This window comes from Strix uralensis, chromosome 3 (genome assembly GCF_047716275.1).
Source record: "Strix uralensis isolate ZFMK-TIS-50842 chromosome 3, bStrUra1, whole genome shotgun sequence".
Classification (NCBI taxonomy): domain Eukaryota; kingdom Metazoa; phylum Chordata; class Aves; order Strigiformes; family Strigidae; genus Strix; species Strix uralensis.
Genome location: NC_133974.1, coordinates 89,093,494 through 89,116,554, shown reverse-complemented (window position 1 = coordinate 89,116,554; position 23,061 = coordinate 89,093,494). Strand labels below are relative to the sequence as shown.

Below are 23,061 nucleotides of genomic sequence, written 5' to 3'. Positions count from 1 at the left end.
TCCACCCGAGGGAGGAGCAGTGTTACCTTAGCTCTGCTTGTCCTGGGCTGCTGCTCAGAGATGGAGAGCTGGTCTTGTGTAACATCCCTCTCTAAGGAGGCCTGGAAATACACATAGCCCTCGACCATCCCCAAAACAAGCTAGAACTGCACCAAGTGCAGGAATTTTGCATTTCTTCATGGCTAGAACCTGGTTTAGTTTGAGATATGCTAATTTTAGTGGACCAGATCATGTGAGAAACACAGGATTCCTATTCTAGGAATCAGTTACTGGTGGAGCACAGCTACTTTCCCAAAGCAGTGCCATGGCTTCCCTGACAAGTTGTTACATTGAAAAGTTTGTTGTTTTTTATGATCTGATTTCGATCAAACCAAGGGTATCAGAGAAAGTCAGGAACTGTCCAATAGCCATTTTCATTGCATTATATGAAGCACTGTGAAAGAAAATACTTATTTAGGGGGAGTGATATGACTAAGGTGCCTTTAGCCATAAAAAAGCTTTGCCTATTGAGAAGCTGTTCTGATGACAAATTCGCAACGTAAACCCTGAATGCCTGAAGAAACTGTTTTAGAAATTTCATTTGAAACATTTTTATTTTCTTCAAGAACAGTTCAGTTAAACTCAGCTACTCACCCATTAACAAAGAATGCAATATATATATTTTGTGTATTGATTGCCTTCCTAGAAGCAGATAGGCACTCTTGGCCATCGGATGCCACAAGTGAATTTATCTGAAATTCAGAGTTTTAACTGATGACCTCTGTCAAAGTTGTCAAGTTTCCTTCCAATAGGATGAGTTCCTCAAACTCTCTTGCAGCTTTGCTAGTGATGAGGGTCCCGTAGAAAAGGGAACACACCTCTGCCTTGGCAGCTTCTCCGGCAAGTCACATGCTAGCCAGTCTTCATTAGCAGTGCACACAGAGATGCCCCGGTCGGCACGCAAAGCAGGGCAAAACACATCCCCTTCCTGGCCGTGGGGCAAGAAGGGCAGGGCAGCAACAACTCTGACAGCCGCAGTAGAGTGCTCCAATTTATCCCTGCCCTGAATGTGCAGAGAAGTATCTGTCCTGTTAAAACACATGCACTCATCTGTGTTTTGCAAAGTCCAGAGCAACCAACCACTGGGTGCTGGCAGAGCCCATCCTCAGGGACTGCTGCCAGCTCTGTGCCCGAGCTCGGGGATGTCTGGGGAACTCGCTTTGCCAGCTGGCTCACCGTGCAGCTGCCCCACAGCACCCCACAGCCAGGGGGGCTGCGAGGAGCAGCCAGCTCTCCTGCCCACAGCAACCACAGCTTCAAGCAGAGGTGCTACTGCCCCACAGAACTGTGCAGGGGTGCTGAGCTGCCCTCTCCAGGAAATAGGTTGGCAGCTTTTTAATTGGAGAGCCAGGGGAGTTTCTTCAGTCTGAGTCAGCAGCACTGCTGCTGCAGGAGCGGGCACATTACCGTAATCTGGGTCCTTCCGCTCTGCTCAAAGGAATTGGCAAGGCACAGGCACTGCGGACCCCGTGTGCCTTGTGGCTGCTTAGTCTAGAGCACATCCAGACTACAGATCTGGGCTTTCGAGCTAATTTGTAGAATATGGCACATGTCTGAACGTATCCCAGGCATATCCTAAGTGTTTTATGCCCCAATAGCTGTAGTCAGCTCACCAAATCTGAACACACTTTGAATTTAGTCTATTAAAAACTAATGGCTCTTAATAAGGCCTCAGACAAACCAAACTGCAGCTCCTGATGCCCATGTCAGAATATAGCCTATAGTTTAACTGCAGGAAACCCTTGGATAGTTTTACTATCCTTTGAAAGTATCTTTCAAAACCAAAGATCATCTTGGGTGATGCTGACAAAACAAGCTATAGGTACCAGGGTAATAACATACACAGCCAACTGTCTTTTTTTATAAAAGTATTTTTAATAAACTGATGGATTTAAGTTTCAGATGCTAGACAACTTGTTGCCATGTACAGGTAACAAAAGTCAAAATTCTTTGAATTTTATACAAATACTATGTAGTACAGTAAACTTGAATACAAGTTTACAAAAAATGCATCAGTGAATATTCAGCTTGTAACCAACTTCCAACAGTGAAAATTACCATGTATCAATAGTGATCAGAATTGCATTGCAAATTTTAGAAGTAATGCAACTATGTTTTTACCAAGCCACTCTGAAGTTACTGGTGCACACTGACAGTACATTGGATTTTTTTGGCTTGCTGAACAGAAAATGGCATTTAAATAAAATGACTTCGAGTTAAAGAATATAATATGTATCAAAAGTACTATCTTACAGAAAATTAAACAAGAATGAGAAAGTAAACAGAGCAGAACCCTGAAGTAGTGATATTTTTCTACCCGTTTTGATGGAAAAGACTCCACAGGTGTCCAGCTTCCTCACAGCATTTTGGGAGTGTTCTAGTCCTAGCACAGTGTGGTCATTAGTAGGCTAAAGTAATCCCTGCTTGGCAGTGATGCTGGTGAAAGGTAACTTGCTCTATTGCTAACAAATCGGAGTAACCACTGGCAGGGCAACTTCTTGGAGGCATCCAGTGGAGGCTGAGTTGACAGCATGCAACTGAAGTTACAGTACCACTTGCTTTCATACAATACTCAACAGCTTTCAGGGTTCGGGTGTCAGTTTCCTCACAGGATTTACAAATTGATGATTTTGAAACAAAACAAAAAAGGAGCGTAAGACAGTATTTTCACCTGTACAGCTACCAATAAAATGAATGTTTTTGTTACAAACTTTTCAGTCTGCTTTATAAAAAATAGTCTTAGTTTTACTTCTAAATAAAAACTGTGCTGTGATCTGTCACGTTCTTGCATTGTACATGCTGTAATTGTGTGTATTAATGAAGGTGTAGAGATTTGTGACCTAGCGCTCTGGATGTATCAGAAGCCTAAAAAGCTGATTTTGGTACATAAAAGTTAGGTAGCAATGAAAATTCATTCTATTTATTTTTCCTAAAACCTAGGAAAAGCTACAGTACATTGCTAGATCAGTGGCCTCAACCCTGAGCTGAAATAAAGGACCTGCCTCGGCCAAGAGACTTAAGTCACATGACTACCACACAGCTGCACAGCAGAGACAAAATAACCTGTCTGCAGCCTTGTCTTAGCTGTAAGTAGTGTGAGATTCAGTTCTGTAATGCTTGAGAGTTGACTGAAGACCACCATATTCATTTTCACTACAGGAAAAAAAAGAAAGAAGAACTCAAATTCAGTGATTCAAGAGAAAAAGCACTCAACAGGGAGTCAGTATGTCCAGCTTCTGGAGACTAAACAGAGAACGTAGTTAGTGGTAGACTTGTCAGTCTTAAGAATTTCCCACTTGGTAGAAGAAATGATTAAAACACATACCAAACTACAGTCAAAGAGACTTCTACTATTAACTCACTCTTTCTAGAAAGAGTCTCACTTGATTTTTTTCCCCAGAACTGAGTGTCTCTCTGTACCTACACTGCATCCCAGAAGATGAGTAAAAAAATTAAAGACTGTCTGACAAAGGATTCAACCCAACTGCTAGCACAAAAACTTCCGCTCGTTTCCAACATGAGTCGGAGTTAGTGATCATAAGAATTCTTACTACGATACAACCTACTGCACCTTCCTGTAGGGTTCAATGGCACCGACTACCCATGGCTAGGAGCATTCATAACATGAAGCATTCCTGCCTCCCAAGAGGACTTTTTCCTTTTAAACAGCAGAAACTGTAGAGTCAGTATTTCACTTAATGGAAAAACCAAACCCAGCAACAGACTGAAAATAAAGCTTGTAAGAATCATTTATACTTCTAGTAATGCACACTTTGTGAGCTGATCAGTTCACGGATGGTATGGGTTTTGTTAGTTTAAGGCAGCAAGTCTTACAAAATACACAAGCTCACCTCCCTCATGTTTGTGCTACTGTATCCTTATGTGCACAATAGAACCTCACTAATTTACACTAATGACTGGAAGAACCATTAATTCTCTTGGTAAGTGAACAAGAATAAGGCATTCCATTATATATTCTGATCACTAATTATAATTTAGCTCTAATTATAATCTACCAGCAAACATACTTCTGTGTTTTCGAAAATAATATCTCTTACCTTCAGATATAATTATGTGTGCAGATTAGTGGGTTCTGCTGTGTAAACACGCAGGTGCATAAGCAATTTTCAGGTTTTTCTTCATTACATCTGACAAGAAAGTTAGTGCCACAGACAGAGACTGTGGGAAAATAAATTAGGATTTCTCTATAATTTGTGCGGATATGCACAACTGGGCAGTAATTTATAGCTAAAAAAAGAGGACACAAATGTTTACAAATTCAAATGAAGCAAAATCGGCAGCAGAAAGCAAGGCCATTCCTCAATCATAAATGGCTCGTATTACATTATTCCAAACTATATGAAACAAAAAAATAGAATACAAGTACTAACTTGTATACACAAGTTTGAAATCAAGTAAAGCAAACAGTGAAAAATTCGTTGATGCTTCTAACAGATGATATTCACATGTCTAAATCCTGGTTGAAGTAGACTGTAAATACAGACAGAAGATAGGATGCAAACTACATGGCTGAGTTAAAAAAAAGGGGTCAATGTGCATTGTAATGAGATAGAAATTTCCCTTCATATGTGCAAAAATCCACAGTTTCATTAATGTAGAGGTCATACTTCTAGTAACAGATCTTAGACAAAACCAGTCTCCCTACATCCTGGAAACTACCTGCTTACATCAGCCACTTCAAGCGCACAGTACCCTGTTCACATCTATAGTATTCAGCAGTTTCTGGCATTTCTCAGAAATTTAATGTTCACCTGCCTTAAATCTTGAAAACAAAAAGGGGAGAGTTCATCCAGGGCATGATACCATTGCTTTTGAGTTATACCAACAGTTAAATCAAACTCAAAATTCTCTCTTCTTCCATGGTGGCAGGAGTCCTTACAGGACTTGTAAACAGCAGTACACAATACTGTAAACAAATAATTTAAATTCTGCTTTATACAGGATGTTAAGTTAACCCAGGTCTACCAAACAGGTGAAAATGAAAAGGGTGGCTTCACACAAATTCCTTCCCTTTTCTCCCAGCAATTCTTTTCACTACATAAATAATCCTGAGCTGAAACAGGGGTTGATGAGAGCCTTTTTTGCATATAAAAACAATGTTCTAGAGTCAGCTCTCGTGTTCTGTCAGGAAGTCAACTGCTGGAGAGATTAAACTGAAGTATTTCAAACCATTTGTTACTTTGGAGGAGGACTTATAATTTGGTGTGGCGTCCAGTTCTAGACCCAGATGCTGAGCTTGCCAAGGAAGCTGATGCTGCTGCATCCTCAGCTTCCTCCAGCTCATCGTGTAGCTCCTGGCTAACACTAGACTGGAGGGCTGCAGGAGTTAGCCACTCCTTTGGCAGACAGCTCTGGAGAAATGGTATACAAGAGCTGAAGTAGGCAAGGCGATTCACCCATCGTGGAATCTCTTTTCCACACAGAATCTAAGGGGGAAGCAAAAAGAAAGGATTAATTTGTCTTCTGGATTCAGCAGTAACAAAACTACAGTACTGTAAATAAAAAGCAAAGGCTGCAGCAGCCTTATGATTTACGTATCACAGGTGGCAGTCAAGAAGCACTCAAGTTAGCTGCACTAAGACAACATTCTCCATCAGTAAAAGCAGCATCCTAAGTCACACAAGGAGACTTGTTTCCACTGTGAGAGTTTGACACATGGTTCTACACTTTTTTTAGAAGTCCTGAAAAGCATAACCACCTCACTCTTTTTTAACAACTTCTATAAAAGGCACAGAAATGAGTTAAGGTATGATTTCTATTTACCCCTGATTACTCAGAAACAGAAATTGCAGGAGAAATCTTACTATTACAAAAAAGCATCCTGAAATCAAGTGGTTGAAAAGACAGTGTCAATACTGCAGTTGTGTGGAGTTATGCATACAGCTGAGGCTATTCACTGTGATGGTCTCTGATGACTTTGCACAGGACGTCACGATCTTACAGCACACAGGCCAAGCACACACACAGAGTCACTGGAACAAGAGAAGCTATTCAATGCAAAGCTGGGTTCAACTCCTCAAAAATATATAAAGCTGCATTAAATACTTGTTTTTACTGTACATCAGTCATTAAATGGTTTTGCTGTCACTATTCAAGGGGTAAGCTATTTTACTTAACTACCTCCATGTTCACTTCCTTACTCCGGTGCAAATCTGGAGAAAATCATAGCTAGTGGGAGCATTACTCTGCTGTAACTGAGCAGCATTTAACTTGTAATTATATCTCTGTTTCTATAGTCGATTTGAACACTAAATAGGACAAGACATAAAATAGAAACAACACGACCATGCGGTTGAAGAGTATGGCAAATACCTGGCCATACAGGCCAGATTTCATGCCAACTGCAACATTGTCAGTGTCTTACCCTACTTGTACCACCACTGCACATGAATCACCTCAATAAAATTTTCCAATACCACTGGAAGATCAAACAGTTTACAGAAAACACAAGCTATACAGTAAGTGTGCCATTAACTACTTTTTTTAAAAAAAAGAACAATTAAATTTTATGGAAGTTCACCATGGAAAAAATAGCCATCCCTTTTTTTGGAGTGCTTCAATGAAACGTTAGAAAAAATTCTGAGAAGCACAGATTCCCAACTACCGATAAAAATCACAACTGCCATTCCCCTCTTTGTCCTGGGTTCCTGACCCTGTTCCTGACCCTTTCCCTTGTGTTGATACACATGCGAGTGGTAAGGCATTCAATCATATTGGCAAACCAACCATGTTAAAATAAAGCTGAGGGGAAAAAGCAAAGCCCATTCAACTCCAGTCAGCTACTTTGCACGACCACTCAGGTATCTAGACGACTAGGATGCAGGTGCAGGCAGAGCAGTAACTTGACAAAAGCCTCTCAAGCAGAAGATTAACGCTGTCTGTGAAACTTTAATGCCTTTGTTATTCTTTAACAGTAGGTCATAACTTTAGAAATTATTTTCAGTGTGATGGCTCTGTGGGGAAATACTGATAAAAATAACACATGCTTCTATCTTCAGCAGTGATCTCTGAAGCACCTGAAATGATTTTGAATCCTGTTAATGCTTTATTTACTAGGTCTCAGTTAGGAACGCACCCCTGCTCAAACACAAACTATGTATGACAACAATATTTAGCATTTTTGGAGCAAAATCTTGTGCTTTGGACATAAGCACAAATAAAACCTGAAAAATGGTGACATTTGCCCAAGGTAACACAGATAGGAAGCTGGAAACTAGGCCAAACATTCCAAAGGACGGGAAGGAGATGATGCTCTGTAGCCACCTGGGAAGACCCTTTCTATAGACCTTCATGTTTGTTTACCTCAGATAAAGCTGAAGAAAAGTGATTGCAGTTTTTGTGCATTAGGTGATAAGCATTTCCTTTGAATTCTTTTCCAAGCTCTTCTACTATTTTTTCTACGTCATCTTCCATAAAGTCAGTACTGCCTAGAACCACAGCCTCTCTAGAAGAGAAACAGAGAGTAGAAGGTGATCAGGCTTCCATGATATAGGTGGGTTATTGTTCATACATTGCTCAAAAATCACTCCACTGTGGGTGGCAAGATCCTTCTGCCCTCCTAGAATAACATGGATTCTTTCTACAGCACCACTTTCATCTTTATCATGAGAGATTATTCCTTGCCAATTTTTCACGTGTACTTCACTTAAGTTCTTTGCAACTTAACTCTGACAAACACTGGATGCAGTTTTCCCCCCTCACCAAAGGATATTGTTTCTAAGAGACAGCTGAGAACAGGCAAGAGCTTGTAATGCAGGGAAGGGTCAAGGCAATCACACTGAGAAAGTGGGAGACACACATGGGGAAACATTAAAGAAGAACAGTTTTCAGCTTTTTCTCTTGAATAAAAATTTCACTACCTTGAAAAAGTTACCCCATTGGATATACCGAATGAATAACAAAAGCTAGCCACAAGTCCACATAATTTGTACATGCTTGAGGAATTTAATGTATGCTAAAAATAATGTTCTTTGCTGTAGACACTTCACTGTCTCATCACCTCTGTTCATCTTTCATTTCTCAGTAAACACACTAATTTCTCAGAAAGTCAGAAATCCTGTAGTATCATTCAACACATCTATCCTCAAAAATAAATGCAACAAGTTATCTTTTTAATATGCCTTCTCAAAAGCAAGAAAATAGGTATCTTTCTTACTTAAATTTAAATGTTTCTCCTAGCTCAGAAGCATTTCCTGGTGAAATTTCAAATATTCCAGAAAAAGGGTACGGATGACCACCATAGGCAAATTCTGAAAGAGAAAGCTCAGATTTAACAAAAACGGCATGCAATGACAGTAAAAACCAGCAGACTTCTGACTGGAAGATCACTTCACAAGGATCTAAAGCTAGAAACCAGACATCTTTTTTACATGGGTAACAAATGCAAGGAGCTGGGAATGAATGGCTTTGTTAGTTACTAGTCAACCTAAGTAAAAACTAACAGGAAATTTCCTACAGCAGTGTACAGGTTTAACTTGAATAACTTTACAGTAAGCATATATTGTTTTTGGTGTGTAAGTGAGGATTTGCAATTTCACTACCAATGTTCTTTATACACACTTGTCTTTAAAGGTCCACTTACATGTTTACAGATTAGGAATTCAAAGTACTGCATCCTCAAAGGTCTGATGTCGCTTCTATTCAGTGTGCACTACAGCTAAAAGTGTGGCAGCGAGTACTGGCCTAGTAGGCTTTTTTAATTTCTTGATTTGCAAGAGTTCAACTGTTCTGAGTTCTTTACTATAACAAGAAAGTAAACCAGTGCATGTATCTGAAGTCTGCACGTAGCATCTGCTGGCATAAGCATTTACAGTACATGAAAATATCATGGTGTGCTTCAGCTTCCTTCTGTGTCTGTAAGATAACACAGCATGCCACACCCAGAGTGCAATAAAAAGCTTTAGGCATGACTTCACGCTTCCTTTCCTCAAAACTCATAACATATTATCCAAGTCTAGCATTCAGTTTTGTGGATAATCTTTTTTACAACAGGTTAATAAATAAAGTTTGATGTACTTTGAAAAATGCAAATCATTGTTCTAGCAGGGGTATGACCTGCTATACGAGAAAGCTGTTATAATCTGAACAGGAAGGGAGGCACATGTATTTGGCACAGCTCAAGAACTAGGTTTCAGGCACAGCACTATCAAGAGTCAGGTCTTTCTGGTTTGAACTAAAAGAAATCCAAAAAAGTTTTAACAATAAGCATTGTATTTTGTCAATTTGTTGCTTTGATAACACTTGCAAACTCAGTTACAATGTGACTGTTATAGCAGCTAAAACATTTATAGTTTAAGATAACTTTGTGCAATGCGGTCTTTGGATCGCATGCCACACCTTTTGCTGCTTCGCCTCACCTCCAAACACGTTCCAAAAAAAGAAAATTTTCTTATTTAAACGGACTACTTTTAGGAACACCGTCATCTCAGAGCATCGTTATACTGGTGGGCAGGAACACCTCAGATGTGAGCCTGCGCTGCAGCCTGCTCAGGAACACCTTCTGGCTGCAGTGGGGATTCAGAGTGGCCTGAGCAGATCAGGAAGCTGCATCCCCAAAGTACAACCTATTCAGCAAAATTGTACTGTATTGCTGTATTTCTCACAAGTGCATGTTTTGTAAATAGTATGTAGGAGATGTCTTTTAAAGAAACTGTCTCTCTAAAAGAAACCAACCTGCCAATACCGAATAGACAGTTTTTCCTGAGCATCCTGCACTTTTAAGTGCCCACCTGCAACAGACTATTGTTTCTGCAGTTAAAAATTAACTCCCTGCACTAAGTGCTGGTAGAATACAACATGACTCAACCATGCTTACATGAAGGATACATTTGTTTTAACAATAGGTATTTCAAAACCTAAAATAAAGATTTCTATGCCTAGCTGAATAAATTGCACCCTTTTTCATAGTTGCATAGCTTTATACAAGAATGCAAGATGACTACCAGATTATCTGTATCCAAGAATAATAATTTCCACAGGCAGAAGAGATGAGAACTTTAAGAGAAAACTGATGAACAGGTTTCAAGAGCCAGACTTCCTCCACTACCTAAAAAACGATTTTTAAATAACAGCATTAATGGAACAGAGAGCAAGTTATGTTTTTCTTGTACATACCTCGGCCATACACCTCTATACCTGAATGGAACACTCCAATTCCAAGGGAAGAAGTATATTCATTCATCCAGTACTAAAAGGAAAGAACAAAAAGACTCTAGTTAGTTTCCAATACAGATTTGTCTTCTGATAGCAGACTGACATGTATTTGTCTCCCACATTAAAAGCATAAAACACTATCACAGAGCGAAACTGCACAACCCATTTTATGGGAACAGAACATGCTGTTAAAATTCCCCAACTGTACACAGTGAATTAATTCCATTAGGTTCTACTCCAATGTTTTAGTGCTGTCAATGTCTGTCAACCAAGGAGACCGCACCTGGGAGAAATTCAGGTCAACTTTCGATTTGTCAACAAGTTACAGGTTGTAAAGTCTTCCATTAGGTGGAATACATTCTAGAATCAACTGCAGTAATTTTGCAGGAGCACTTTTTAAAAAAATAATATCAGAACATAGGACTGTAATATAAACATGCCAACTGTCATTTATAGGAATGACCACGCTTTTGCTTATTATGAGCAGATGAGTATCAGACACACTCAAGAGATGTAAGATGGACTGAAATTACCTTAGTATATTTTGTCTTTGAATACTCAATTGGTGGTCACCATACAAGAGACTAAGCTCTCTCCAGGCTCCTGATGGATGTGTGTCCATGCATCAGGTTTAAGTCTTTTGCATAGGTCTAACATCTGTTTCCAATATATCACTTCTATTGTAGCCAACAGATAATAGCTGCATTTCAAAAGAAAACCAGGAAGTGATAATTAAAAAAAAAAAAGGGGGAAAGAAGAAAAAAACCTTCCCTTAGTGCTTTCTCTTTTTGTTTTCAAAAGCAGCAGCAGCGAGCGCCTATCAGGAGCTAACTATTACCCTCAAGACCTTAAAGATGGACAGAGTTCTGGAAAGGGAAAACCTCAAAATTATTTCTTTCCTTGGCTACATCACCACACTCAAAATATCAGTGTCCAAGCAATAAAAATTTTCAAGTGACACGTAATTTAAAAAGGAACCTCAAAAAAGGTCTAAAAAAAAAAAAAGCCTCAGTTGTGTCCTTAAAACTGAAATTGGCTAGCAAAAAAACCTCTCAAAAATACAAGGAAAATATTACTTTGTCAATTACTCCAGTAGTGGGCTATTTCCTCCCAGGTCATCTGGTCCCAAAGGGCACCACTGTGAACTTCTACAATGCAGACTTCAAAAAGTCAGCTGGCAGGCAAGATACAGACTGAGGTATTACAGCAAATTAATATTTGTTTAGCAAACAGGAGGAAAAAGAAGCTATCTTCCTTAAACAACCTGTTGACATAATAAGCACTTTCTGATGTGAAGTCACTATTAAAACAGCACAACTGATGATAAAAATGTAAAAGGTTGCCAGTGTCACACTTTGTTAAGATGTGCTAGCTGGAGTTAGTGCTTAATTTACGGGGCGTATAACATGCATTTCTGAAAGCTAGTTTTCTCTCAATAAAAATGACACACTAAACTTTGGACTGAGAAGCTACTAATGAAAATCAAGACAAGCTAAATGGCAAAAAGAACAAGTCAGGCCAAAAGTTACAAATTTTCAGGCCTAAGATATGGATGCATTTGGCTTTTACAGTCATCCTTATTCTAAGTATCATCAAACCTAAAATAAATGGTCCCCCAAATTCAGTTACCAGCAGTTGCCAAACATCTGCACATGATTTTTCCAGCCTAAAATTCACAATTGTGCTAGCAGGCACAGGACACAAATGACTATCTGGATAATAAGATGCTGAGGATTTGATGTTCTCTTCTACAGACAAGCCAGTTGTGGGAAATTTTGTCAACATGAATTAACAGAAGACAGATTTTGCTCCTTATATTTACTTAATGTTAAGGCTCATTGAGATCTGTGGATAAATTTTGCTTAAGACTAAACTTTACCCTTTGCTTTAATTTTGGGCTTTGTCAATGCATTGCTATGTTAGCTAGCAGGGTATGGATGACTATACTAAATTATCACCTTAGTCTATTTAAAGGGCTTAACAGTTCTTCGCTTCCTCCCCCCAGAAGACAGCAGAGTGCTAGCCTGTATGATCAAGCTACATCCAGAAATATACTGGGTTAGATTTACTCTGTACAGAATAATACAGAACAAGGAGAAAACAGGAAGAGGGGAAGGAAGGAGAATGATGTTGACTACCCAACTAACTTAATGGGTTTGTAAGCATAAAAAATCAGATTCTGTTCACTGAAATGAAATCAGAGTCCCCAGGAAAATGGAAGAACTACTTCAACATAAACCTGTTTCAGTTCTGAAGCCAGTTCTATCCCACACTTTACCAGCTGACCATTTCAAAATAGTTTTAGGTTTATACTTGTAGTCAAAACTGTAGGCACATTCAACATACAGTTTGCCAGCACAGGAAGAAGTATGTTTGCCTAATGAGAAGGTGTATCCAAACAAACCTAATCTAGAACTGGGCTAGACAGGGTCCCTCGTGCTCTAGTCTTTCCTCTGCTGGACACCTATTCTGCCAGTAAACTCTGGGTCTGACCTCTGAATTCCAAATAATCTGCACATCACATATGCATCGGATCTGTTAATGCCAAGCAAGGTTATCATTGCTCTCTGAAAATGGAACAAAAGTTACACAAGAGATCCCATAAGCAGCAGAAGTAATAAAACCTAGTTCGTTACTAGGCAGAAAAAGAGAAAGAAATTATTAACACTCCTCCTCTCCCACAACCCTGTGAAATCTAATGCAAGATATAGGGAGAGGACAGAAAAGTGTGTCACCAACCCCCCTCATCGATCTGTACAGAAGCAGATGAACGGGATGGAAGGTTGCTCTAACAAGGTGTTCAGCAAGTCCAGTGCTATTCAAGTACGCACTCCTCCTTACTGGTGCCACCTACACACACGGGGCTCACTAGACTGCAAAAACTGAGCAGTGGTGGCAAATTAAATAAATGTTAGCAGATTTGGAAGAAGTGCCTAGAGCAAGGTGGCACTTCACTTAATACTTTCAGTAAGAACAGAGTAGGTTAATTGAAGATAAAAGAATTTCAATAAGGCAGAATTACTTTCCCCCTAGGAACAGTAATTATATCTAATTATTACTTAATCTGGATCAGCTATTGGAAGGTTGGTCACATTTTCTCATTGAACAAAATGCGTTACCTCCCTGAAGAAAGAAATGCAGGACAAATGCAACTTAAAGTATGCTGAATTTGGCTGCTGCTGAAAAGATTATATACGACTTACAAAATAAAGATTGTAAATTCAATTACATTTATATAGCTTGCTGGTTCAGTAATGTGCTGTAAATTCTGGAATCCCAAACTGATCCCAAAAGCTCCATCCTTGCTTCCATTACACAAACTGGATTCCCTTAATTTAGTCTTGATATGAATTTTGCCATAGTAGAATGTATAGAAGCAGCAGAATCCCATATCCTCAGTATTTTGCAATAAGTTAGTCTTGTAAAACAGGAATTCATGCTTAATGCAACTATCAGAATGAAAATATTAGAGAATTATTTTTCTATGAGCACAATAAAGTCACTGTGTCACTGATATGAAAGAAAAACACTAATCCCCATGCTTAAAAAATATATCTTAATTACCTTCTTCAGAGCTTTCATTTATGTTAATACTTTAGATTGTTATAGCCTTATTTGACAAGGGAAAAATACGATGCTACTTTGGGCGCAAAAAAGCTAGACTCCTAAAAATAGCAGTTAAAATGAAACTATAAAGTACTCCGGTTCTCAAAACACAATGTATCAAAGTCTTCACCCTACTCTTTAATGATCATAAAAGATTTTCAAAGGCATGAACTGCAGCACGTAAATATGCCCTTAAGCTTCTTTCCCTCCGTAAAGTTACCAGTACTTGAAAGTCCACTTTCTTGTACAACACATGCACCCCTCCTCGCCCTTTGGTTTCATCAAAGATTCTTGCTTTTTCAAGCACTAAGGACAATGGAAGGGTATATGCTCCAAAACCAGCCGACGCAGTCCTGGAAGGAGTTTCAACAGTAGCAAGGTCACCTAGTATTCCCCTGCATACCTCAGCAGCTGTCTGGGAAATGAAGCTACAGCTAGCACTCAGGTTAAAATAAAGCTGTTCATAGGACTGTTGCAATTATAGCAGTGTCAATTCTGTCAACCAGGTGACTGACAGTGGTCTCTTGTTCCAAAAGAGAAACAAGAAAAACCCAAATCCCAAATCTAAACTAAAAAAAAATCCCAAACTCACCTTCAAGGGACACAAAATGTGAGAAGCAAACAGTAAACCTGCTAGTGCTTCAATACACACTTGGCAGGATTTGATGAATAAACAGAACTTCCCAATAGCTATTAGGAAAGACTCTTCACACCCCCCCCCCCCAGTATCATTGATTTCAGCAGGCTGTCTACGTGCAGCATCGTACCTGCTATACAACATGAAAGCAAGGCTTTAGTTTAAGCTCCTGCTTCGAACACTTTTAAAGTAGACTGAGACATCGTTTAGCAAAAGAGTTCAAGGCAGGATGTACAGTCTTTCAGACACCGTGGGAACCTCAGTTTTTCTTTCCAGTTTAAAGGAAATCTGTGTCTCTGATGGTCAAATAACAGACATCGTTATAAAACAACAAACACGGTTGAAGTAGTATATAGAAATATGCTGCTTAGTAGTCTCAGCCTACTCTCTATGTAATTTGTGGTGATGTACAGCTTCAACAAATACAACTGCAGACCAATGCACAAAAAGCCACCCCTACACATGATCAAACATCTGCAAATAAATGTGCTCGCTTTCTTCTTCTGGAGAATAAGTTCCTTCCACAGATAGTGGCTTTAGTCTATGCTACTTCCCAATGTAGGCAGGGTCCCACTAATCACAACAGGACAACCATCAGTCGCCAACATGTCCTAAGGAAGAGCATGACACTGGCTTTTATGAGCACAACCTTCCTGTTGCCTCTCTTTCACCCTCCCTCCTGTCAACTGTCAGCCTTCCTAGGAAGGCTGGAGTAAAACTGGACACAGCAATTCAACTCTGGAGGAAAGAGAAAGGAGGATATGGGTTGCAGCAAAGAAATCTAAGGAGTAAGAGATGAAGGAGAACTATGTGAATGAAAGAGTAGACTATCACAAAAGAAAGAGAAAAGGCATGCTGAAGGCACACCCCACCAATGCTATCATCACAGCAAGAACGGAGTTTCTCACAGAGGCCATGGCATTACTTTCCAGGCAGGCACTTACACAGGAGACAGTCCATTCTGTTAAGTTTTCACAGCCTGCCTGTGAACTCGGCCCCGGCGACACTTTGCACAGCTAAGCAAGTCTTCGTGAGAACACTGGGTCTTTCATCTTAGTGAGTCAGAAGTGCATCGAGCCTTGACTTCAAAGATACTATCTGTGTAAGAGTCCTGAAACTGAAGTCCTACTTCTTTCTCTGTACGAATATTTGTACTTAATATATGTAAACCCATCTCTTTTCATGTTAAAAGAGCTTCTCCACTGTATATTTTTGAACTGTAGTCCAGAGAAGTCACACGCATGCACGCGACAGAGCATCCTTCCCTCAAGTCTAGCAGAAATACAGCACAGACTTTTTGTCATATCAGCATCACATATGAGCTCAACCAAGTGAGCAAAGACCCCATTTTTTTTTTACCCTCTCTCAGAAAAATCAGTGAATAGACTACTCCCATCTCCAGTCTCCCCTCATTCTCTACAACGAAGGAAAAACAAAGTAGAAGTAACAGGTTATATTTGCTGGAGACAGAACTCTGACACAGGAGGGGGGAAGGGGGGGAAAAAAAAAAAAAAAGAAATCCTTTGACAGGGATATTGATTTCGATGACAAGTATTGGGGTGAAAGAAAATAATGACAAGGATTGGCTGCGAATCTTACTGTCCCTCTATCAGTAGACTCAAAACATGGTCAGAGAACCAGTGCTACCTGTTCTAATTTCCAGCGATTGAAACGCATTAACGGATAATATTTTCTTAATGTTACTTATCCGCACCTCCTGTTCTATGCAGGTACTTACACCTCATTTGTTACCATGGCATTTGAGCAGCTTCCAGCTGAACATAAGAAAACAGTTGCTGTAGGTGTCACAGAAAGATTACCCAGAAGGGAGTGAAGGTGAGCTCATAGGACTGCAAATCAAGCTGGAGCAATTCCTTTATTTCTGTCAAGTTGCAGTCATACCAAAACTGCTCACAAATTCTGGTCTAGAAAAAAAACGTTACAGACACAGCGCTAAAAACTCATCTCTACAGAGGCAGTCGTTACCCCCAACCACTATCCTGCTGGAAAATCTGCCGCTTTTATGGTTTCCAGGAGCAGGAAAGGCAGGGCCTCCCCCCTGCTGATCCCAGGGGCAATAACAGAGGAGGAAGAACATCTTGGGGACGTTCACTTTTCTCTACTCACTCACAGCCGGGACAGGGGGAGAGTTTCCCCGGCCACAGGGAGCGGATCTACCTGCCACGGGCAGATCCGGCCCGGCGCCACAGCAAACTTCTGTCGCAGGTCACAGAATATCTGCGGAAACTTACGAAGCTCCTAAATTATCGCCCCCCCCCCCGCCCCGGTTCGTTATTGCCCCTGCTCCACCGCCCCCACGGGCGGGAGCCCACGGAGCCAACTCCCGCGGGGACCGGCAGGGGAAGGGCAGGAAAAGTTTCCCCGCTGCCCTCGCCCCCCGCATGCTCCGCTCCGCAGGCCCCGCGGCCCTCGCGGGAGGGGTCCGGGACCCCCGCCCGCGCCCACCGCCGCGGGGCCGCGCTGCCTCCACCGGCCGCGGGCCGGGCCTGGCCGCCGCGACGGGCCCCCGGCGCCGGGCCGGGCGCTCACCATGTCGTAGACGTTGAGGATCACCAGCTGGTTCGCCATCGCCGGCGGCCCGCGGGCGCCCCCCGCCCGCTCGGTCGCTCCCGCTGCGGCGGCGCTGCTCAGGCCGGCGGCGGGGCGGTGGGGACCCCCGGGGGCCGCTTCCTTCTCGTCCTGCCTGTTGCTGCGGGGCGGGGGGGGGCGGCGGGCACCATGGAGCCGCCGCCGCGGAGGGACGGGGCCTCGCCCCCGGCAGACGCGCTCAGCCCGCGGCCGGCGGCGGGCGCCGGGCGGCGCGGGGGGGAGCGGGCGCGGGCCCCACCCCGGTGGCAATGGCGGTGCCGGTGGCGGCGGGAGGGGAGAGGAGAGGGGGAGGAGGGAGGAAGGCGCGGCGGTGGGGGCGCGGGCGGGGGCGAGGCGCGGGCAGCGGCTCGCGCAGAGCCTGGCGCAGGCGGCGGGGCCGCGGGCCGGCCGGGCAGCCCCGCCAATGGGCGCAAAATGGAGCCGCTCGAGCCCGCCCCCACCGCCCGCGAGGCGCGGGCCGGCGGGAACTACAGCTCCCGGCGCGCGCCGCGGCGCGGCAGACTACAGCTCCCGGCATGCCCAGAGGAGGGCGGGGCCACGGCGCGGAAGGGGGCGGGGCGGGCGTGCCCCCCGCGCTGCCTGGCAGGGCCTTTCACCGACTCCGGCCCGCGGAGGTGTCAGGGGCGGGAGAGGGGGCCGGAGGGGCCCGGTGGGAGCTGCCAATACGGCGGCCGGGCCCCTCGGGCGGGCGCTGTGCACCCCTCGCGGGGCTGGGCCCGGACCCTCAACGCAGGCCCGGCAGACCCGCGGCGGAGCGGACACCGCCGCGCTTTCCCTCCTGCTGGGCTCTGGCAGGCTGCCCTGTTTCATGTCGAACGTAACACACACGTAGGTTAAGGCGCTTAGTTTCCGGTGGCGGGAAGATCAGTGTTCGGGCCGTGTGGGGAGCATCCTCCAGCACCGCCATTTTAAGGTTCTGTTCAGTGAAGAATGGGAATTCGAGCTACCTTTACAGGGCAGCGTTTGAGCCCTTTGGATCCGCAGACAACCCACATGTGGATACTGGTTAATGTGTGGCCACTTCTAAGGCTGCAAATGCCTTCGATAGTAACCTTATCGTGTAACATGGTAAGCTAACCTTACATATAACCCTATCAAGGAACAGCAAAACAAAATCCCAGATAGTAAAAGCATCAGCAGGAGAAAAGATGCTTTTTCTCTTCCAGCAGATTCAATTTTATAAAGACAGCTATTGCCCCTTTATAGTACTTTAAGAAAGGCAGTTCACAACTGACTCTGGATGCGCCCTTGAGATGAAGGTGCTGCAAGAAAGAGGATGTATAACCCCAGGGCTATTCTGGCTTCCACTGTCACTCCTGGCAGCAGATGTTTAGCTGTTAGATGTTCAGCCCCTCTTTCTCAGCTAAAACTCCTCTTGGCTGCTGAGCTCTGCACCCTGGGCTCCACTTTGCGTGCAGAACAGCTCTGTCCCTCCAGTACTACTGTACAACTGATGCAGACAGTTGAAAAAGCATCAATTTATTTCCTACTTTGGGGAGTGATCTTTGGTTAGAGGAAACTAGGCCAATTGCAAAAACTACCAGAGGTTTAGCTACGGGTTGTCAGAATATGAAATTCAAACGCCTGACAGACTGGTGTACGAACCTGTGGTTCACCTTAGCCATGTGAGGACTGTTGGCAGTAATGCCTTAACTTGGCCAGTGGAAGAGTAAACCTGTGGACAGGATGTCTGTAACTGCCTTGGGTTGCATTCTTCATCTGCTTCTTTGTCTGGCAGCTGGGAAACAAGCTGGTAGTTATTAAACCAAAAAGTTTTGTGGGAGAAAAGCTGCTTCTATATCAGGGTATTCTGAGGAAAATGTGATTGTATCTTAGAAATTGCAGTGGTAAAAAACCTTATCTGAAAAGGCAGGGACTCCATTTCCAACTATGTATGCATTAACTAGAAGAGAGAAATACAGAGTGCTGAAATGACTTCTAGTGAATCACTTAGTTTTCTTTCTCTCCTGTTCATTGCCTGTCTACAACATGCACTGTGAACAGAAAGGAGAGGAAAATGTAATTCCTAGCCTGTAGTGACAGGAGAGAGATATAAAATTCATATTATATGAATAAAGCTGAAGAATAAAGCCTACAAGTGTCATTTATTTCACTTAAAAATTGAATTTTGGCATTTAAATATTAGACTTACTACATAGAGTAGTAACACAGTACTACAGCTCTGACTTCCTCAGTGATGCAGTTTATCCTTTCATGCAGTTATCTGCAAAAGACAGGAAAATCCTTTTGAGCAAGAAGACACTGATTAGCTAGGTGTCAGAAGCAATGTTAAGCATGCATGAATACAGCAGAAATTTGTGCCTTACATGGTATGTTTTATACCAGTTTACGTTTATCTGAGTAGTTTGAAGAGTGAAAAGGTATGGCACGGTGATACTCCAAGATACTCACTAAGATCAGTTTGGCAATTTGGTAACGGGGCATAGATCAGTAGTGGGCACTGTTACCACAAAAGAAGTATAATGTGTGAACCCAGGGACTTCTGCCTTGTAAAACTGAAAGCCAAGCTGCTTGAGCGCTTCACAGGAACACAGAAAATCTCCTCAGAGAAGAACACAAACCAAAATCATTGCCTACCAATCTGTACTACATTTACTTTACGCTGTAGGTGTCACAGAAAGATTACCCAGAAGGGAGGGAAGGTGAGCTCATAGGGCTGCAAATCAAGCTGGAGCAATTCCTTTATTTCTGTCAAGTTGCAGTCATACCAAAACTGCTCACAAATTCTGGTCTAGAAAAAAAACGTTACTGACACAGTGCTAAAAACTCTTATCTCTACAGAGGCATTCGTTACCCCCAACCACATGTTCCTATCCTTGTGTGGGAGAGATACACTTGAAGAGCAGTCTTGTTTCTTGCCTCTGTGGAACATGCCATTGTCTGTTTAGTTTTCAAAGGTGTAGGAATAGTCAAGATTAGAGGAGCATCCATTTTCAGCCATAAAAGAGAACTGAGAGAAGACTAAGGCACCTTAGATTCACAGAGAGATGCAGAGCACCCCGTGCAGATGTTGCTGCACACCTCCTGTGTGTCTCCTGCATTTGGCATATGTGCAGCTAAGGTGGAACACAGATGTGCAGATGCTCCAGAAGGAGCCGGAGGGCTTTCACCTATGCTTCAGCCCATGGGACCATCCTCTCTTAAGGGAGGACTGACTTAATGTTCAGTAGGAACAGACTGTTTTCACTGGAGGTGAAATTTCAAAGTTGATCTCTGATTTTTTTCTGATTCTGTCTTGGTACAAACTGTACTGAAATAGATGGGCTATGAATCATGCAAAATGAATCAGTAACAAATTATTAAAAATGGTCATGGATTCTTTGCTAGATTTCTACAGCCTTTATAATCTGTGTGAGAATGTTCATAAATTTGTGAATATCAAATAAAGTGATTATGAGAAGTTCAACCATTTCTTTACCTATGAAGTTTTATTAAATTTATTTTAGGACAAACTGAACAATTGCCATTAACAGTACAAGCTTTACAGGGTATCTTAACTTGCCAATAAGAAAATTCTAGCTAGAAGTGCAAAAATAGATTCAAATTAACTATTACAACAAGTATTGTAACCCTTACATTTATTTATGTAAGAGAATAAGCTTGAGAGGATATATAATCCAAATATGTACTTTAAAGATAGAATTAGCATCTGGTAAACAAGAAGTAAAATATATAGTATCAAAAAATACCTTGAACAACATACAATATTCCCTGCATGGACTGTGCTGCTTCTTATGGGAACTGAACTGGCTGCTGCCCCTTGGATAGAGTGGAAACTTTGTATGCATTTTTCTGTCAGATTTCACACTGAAAAGATATGCTAATAGCTTAGGTAAGTCAGCGAAAGCAGTAAGAAGGTGAGGCTAACCCAAGCCTGAGGCTCACAACTGTAGCTTAACTTAGTTCGGCTTGAAAGGCATCTGTTAAAAGCTATTAACCACCACTGACCTGTACTCACGAATCAATTAAAGGTGTATTCAATAGCATGTCCTTTATATTTGAAACTAAATACATTAAATGATATTATAGAGATACAAAAAGTGCTTGTAAAAGCATTAATAAACAGTATTTTAGCTGTCAAAAATAACACCATATTTTGACAACTTATTTTATGGGTTGTTGTTAGTATGACAGATAGTAAGATACTGGTCTTTAAGTCTTGCTCTAGTTCTCTTGAAAACTGTGTAATGTTTGTAGTAGTGTATTTGTAGCTGATGATGAGGACGACCAAAAAGATGAAGAGCGTGATGACTGAATATAGCATAATTCCAGGTGCATCTGACCTGAAATGCAAACAAAATAGGATTAAAATACCATTACTTTTTAGATTCCTGCCTTAATTAGTCAGGAATATATTGGATTTCATACTAGCAGTATATTCACTTGGTACAGTAACTCATGACTATTTATTTGGTTAATTATTAGGGATTTTTTTTAATCTATATGGTCGTAACAATTCAGAATCCAATAGGAATACCTAAAAAATTTGCTTTTTCAGTCAATGGCAATTCCTTTCATTAGGGAGCAAGAATAAAGCCTTTTCCCAGTAAGAGGTGACTGTACTGGGGTCTTTAGAAGTTCATTTGATTTAAAAAGCTTTGCTACTCTAGGTATCTTTTGTACAGAACACAGAAAATAAAATACCACAGAAGTTGGAGTGAGAAGCAGGTAGTAACCACTGGTTTACGAGGCTGAGGCCTGCAGGTTGGGATCTGAGTAATATCTCTAAACACTTTTCACCTCGTCAAATAAGTTGCCCAGTGCCTAGGATCATCCAGCCTTATACATTTCATGAAAAATTTAAGTTCTTGATAAGCAGATTAGAATTATTAAATTATTAACATTATTCAAAACCTGCTAAAGTTATAAGTAACACTCAAAATGAATTATGTAGTCAATTTTTAATTTATTTGCAGTTACGATTATTTTTTCTGCAGTAAAGTCAACTTTTGTGAGCATTCAGGCATGCAGATACACGTTTCTACGTGTCCTTTGCCTTGGAAAAATCACTTTCTGCAAGAGCCATCCCAGCAGTATCAGCAGGGCTTGTGGAGGTTTAAACAGGAGGTAACGTGTCTCTGCAAAGATCAGGATATGAGGGAACATTTATGGCTTTGAGATGGGTTAGAAAAAGTTTGAAAACTGTTCTCTTTAATGTAGGCTTAGTATAAGCAGGGAACATTGCAGAAACTGCAGTGCATGAACCAGTTCTCACTGTTTTCCATCTGATATCTGTGCTGGTGGTTCAAGCAAGCATACTTGAAAGAAGGGGAGGAGAGAAGTCAGAACTCCCTTCTGTGCCAGGACCTTTCTTCAGGTTGTGAATCCTTACAGTTGTTGGCTTCAAGTGTAAGGTTGGCTAGAAGTAAGCCACCAGGAAATGTTAACATACCAGTTTATTTTGTTGACTTCTTATTGGAATTTATCTATGTTCCCAAAATATATGGGATGTGGGGTAGTATGCTGAATATTATACAGATCAGTTTATTTTCAAAAAATTGGAGTGGATGAAAAAGTTGCAATATGAAATTGTTAATCTGAAGTAAAGGGAAGACAAGTGTTCTTGAATAGAAGCGATACTCTCCTAAATTCCTGTAAAACATAAGATAGGACATTTTCAAAGATCAGATAACCTAAGTTTATTCACAAATAGTATGGTTCTTTGTTTGTAAATGCCTCATTGCTTTCAGATTATGTACTCAGTATATATGCTGTGGATTAGTCAGAAAAATTGAAAAGTCAAGGACTCTGAGAAATTACACCCTCTAGAGCTAGGCAGAAATGAAAATATTGGTAGCACCAAAGCCAAAGGAAATCCTGAGCAAAAATACTTAAAAAATATCAGTGGCAGGCATCATACCCATTCTCACCCCACATCATTACATTTATCACATTAAAAAAGGACAATAACCTCTAGTTTTGATCTATTATCCTCACTCTGAACACATAAATGGCACTATGACTAGTAGCCCAAA

The 23,061-nt window shown here is 41.7% G+C and overlaps 1 protein-coding gene across 6 annotated transcripts; it reads right to left on the bottom strand.

Annotated features, from left to right (window-relative positions):
* Positions 1–1,892: 1,892 nt before the first annotated feature.
* DESI2 (desumoylating isopeptidase 2) lies at positions 1,893–17,326 on the bottom strand. 6 transcript variants are annotated; one of them, XM_074863260.1, is made up of 7 exons: positions 17,006–17,323; positions 16,194–16,380; positions 10,746–10,912; positions 10,174–10,246; positions 8,216–8,309; positions 7,363–7,504; positions 1,893–5,486 (listed from the first exon to the last, which is right to left on the bottom strand). In XM_074863260.1, exons 4-7 carry the CDS (start codon positions 10,238–10,240, stop codon positions 5,253–5,255), a joined length of 537 nt encoding a protein of 178 aa, XP_074719361.1. In that variant the 5' UTR covers positions 10,241–10,246; positions 10,746–10,912; positions 16,194–16,380; positions 17,006–17,323; the 3' UTR covers positions 1,893–5,252. The 6 variants fall into 6 exon arrangements, 5 of the variants coding, with proteins under 5 accessions (XP_074719361.1, XP_074719363.1, XP_074719362.1 ...); XR_012628221.1 differs by lacking the exons at positions 10,746–10,912; positions 16,194–16,380 and having other exon boundaries at positions 1,893–3,192; positions 4,098–5,486; positions 17,006–17,326; XM_074863262.1 differs by lacking the exon at positions 16,194–16,380.
* Between the last annotated feature and the right edge of the window lie 5,735 nt (positions 17,327–23,061).

Excerpts from the sequence above, each read along its gene's own strand:
- DESI2 (XM_074863259.1), bottom strand. The coding sequence starts at position 17,044 with ATGGCGAACCAGCTGGTGATCCTCAACGTCTACGACATG. Across the intron at positions 10,247-17,005 it reads TCCTCAACGTCTACGACATG|TACTGGATGAATGAATATAC; the intron begins GTGAGCGCCCGG and ends CTTTCCTTTTAG. Across the intron at positions 8,310-10,173 it reads TATAGAGGTGTATGGCCGAG|AATTTGCCTATGGTGGTCAT; the intron begins GTATGTACAAGA and ends TTTCTCTTTCAG.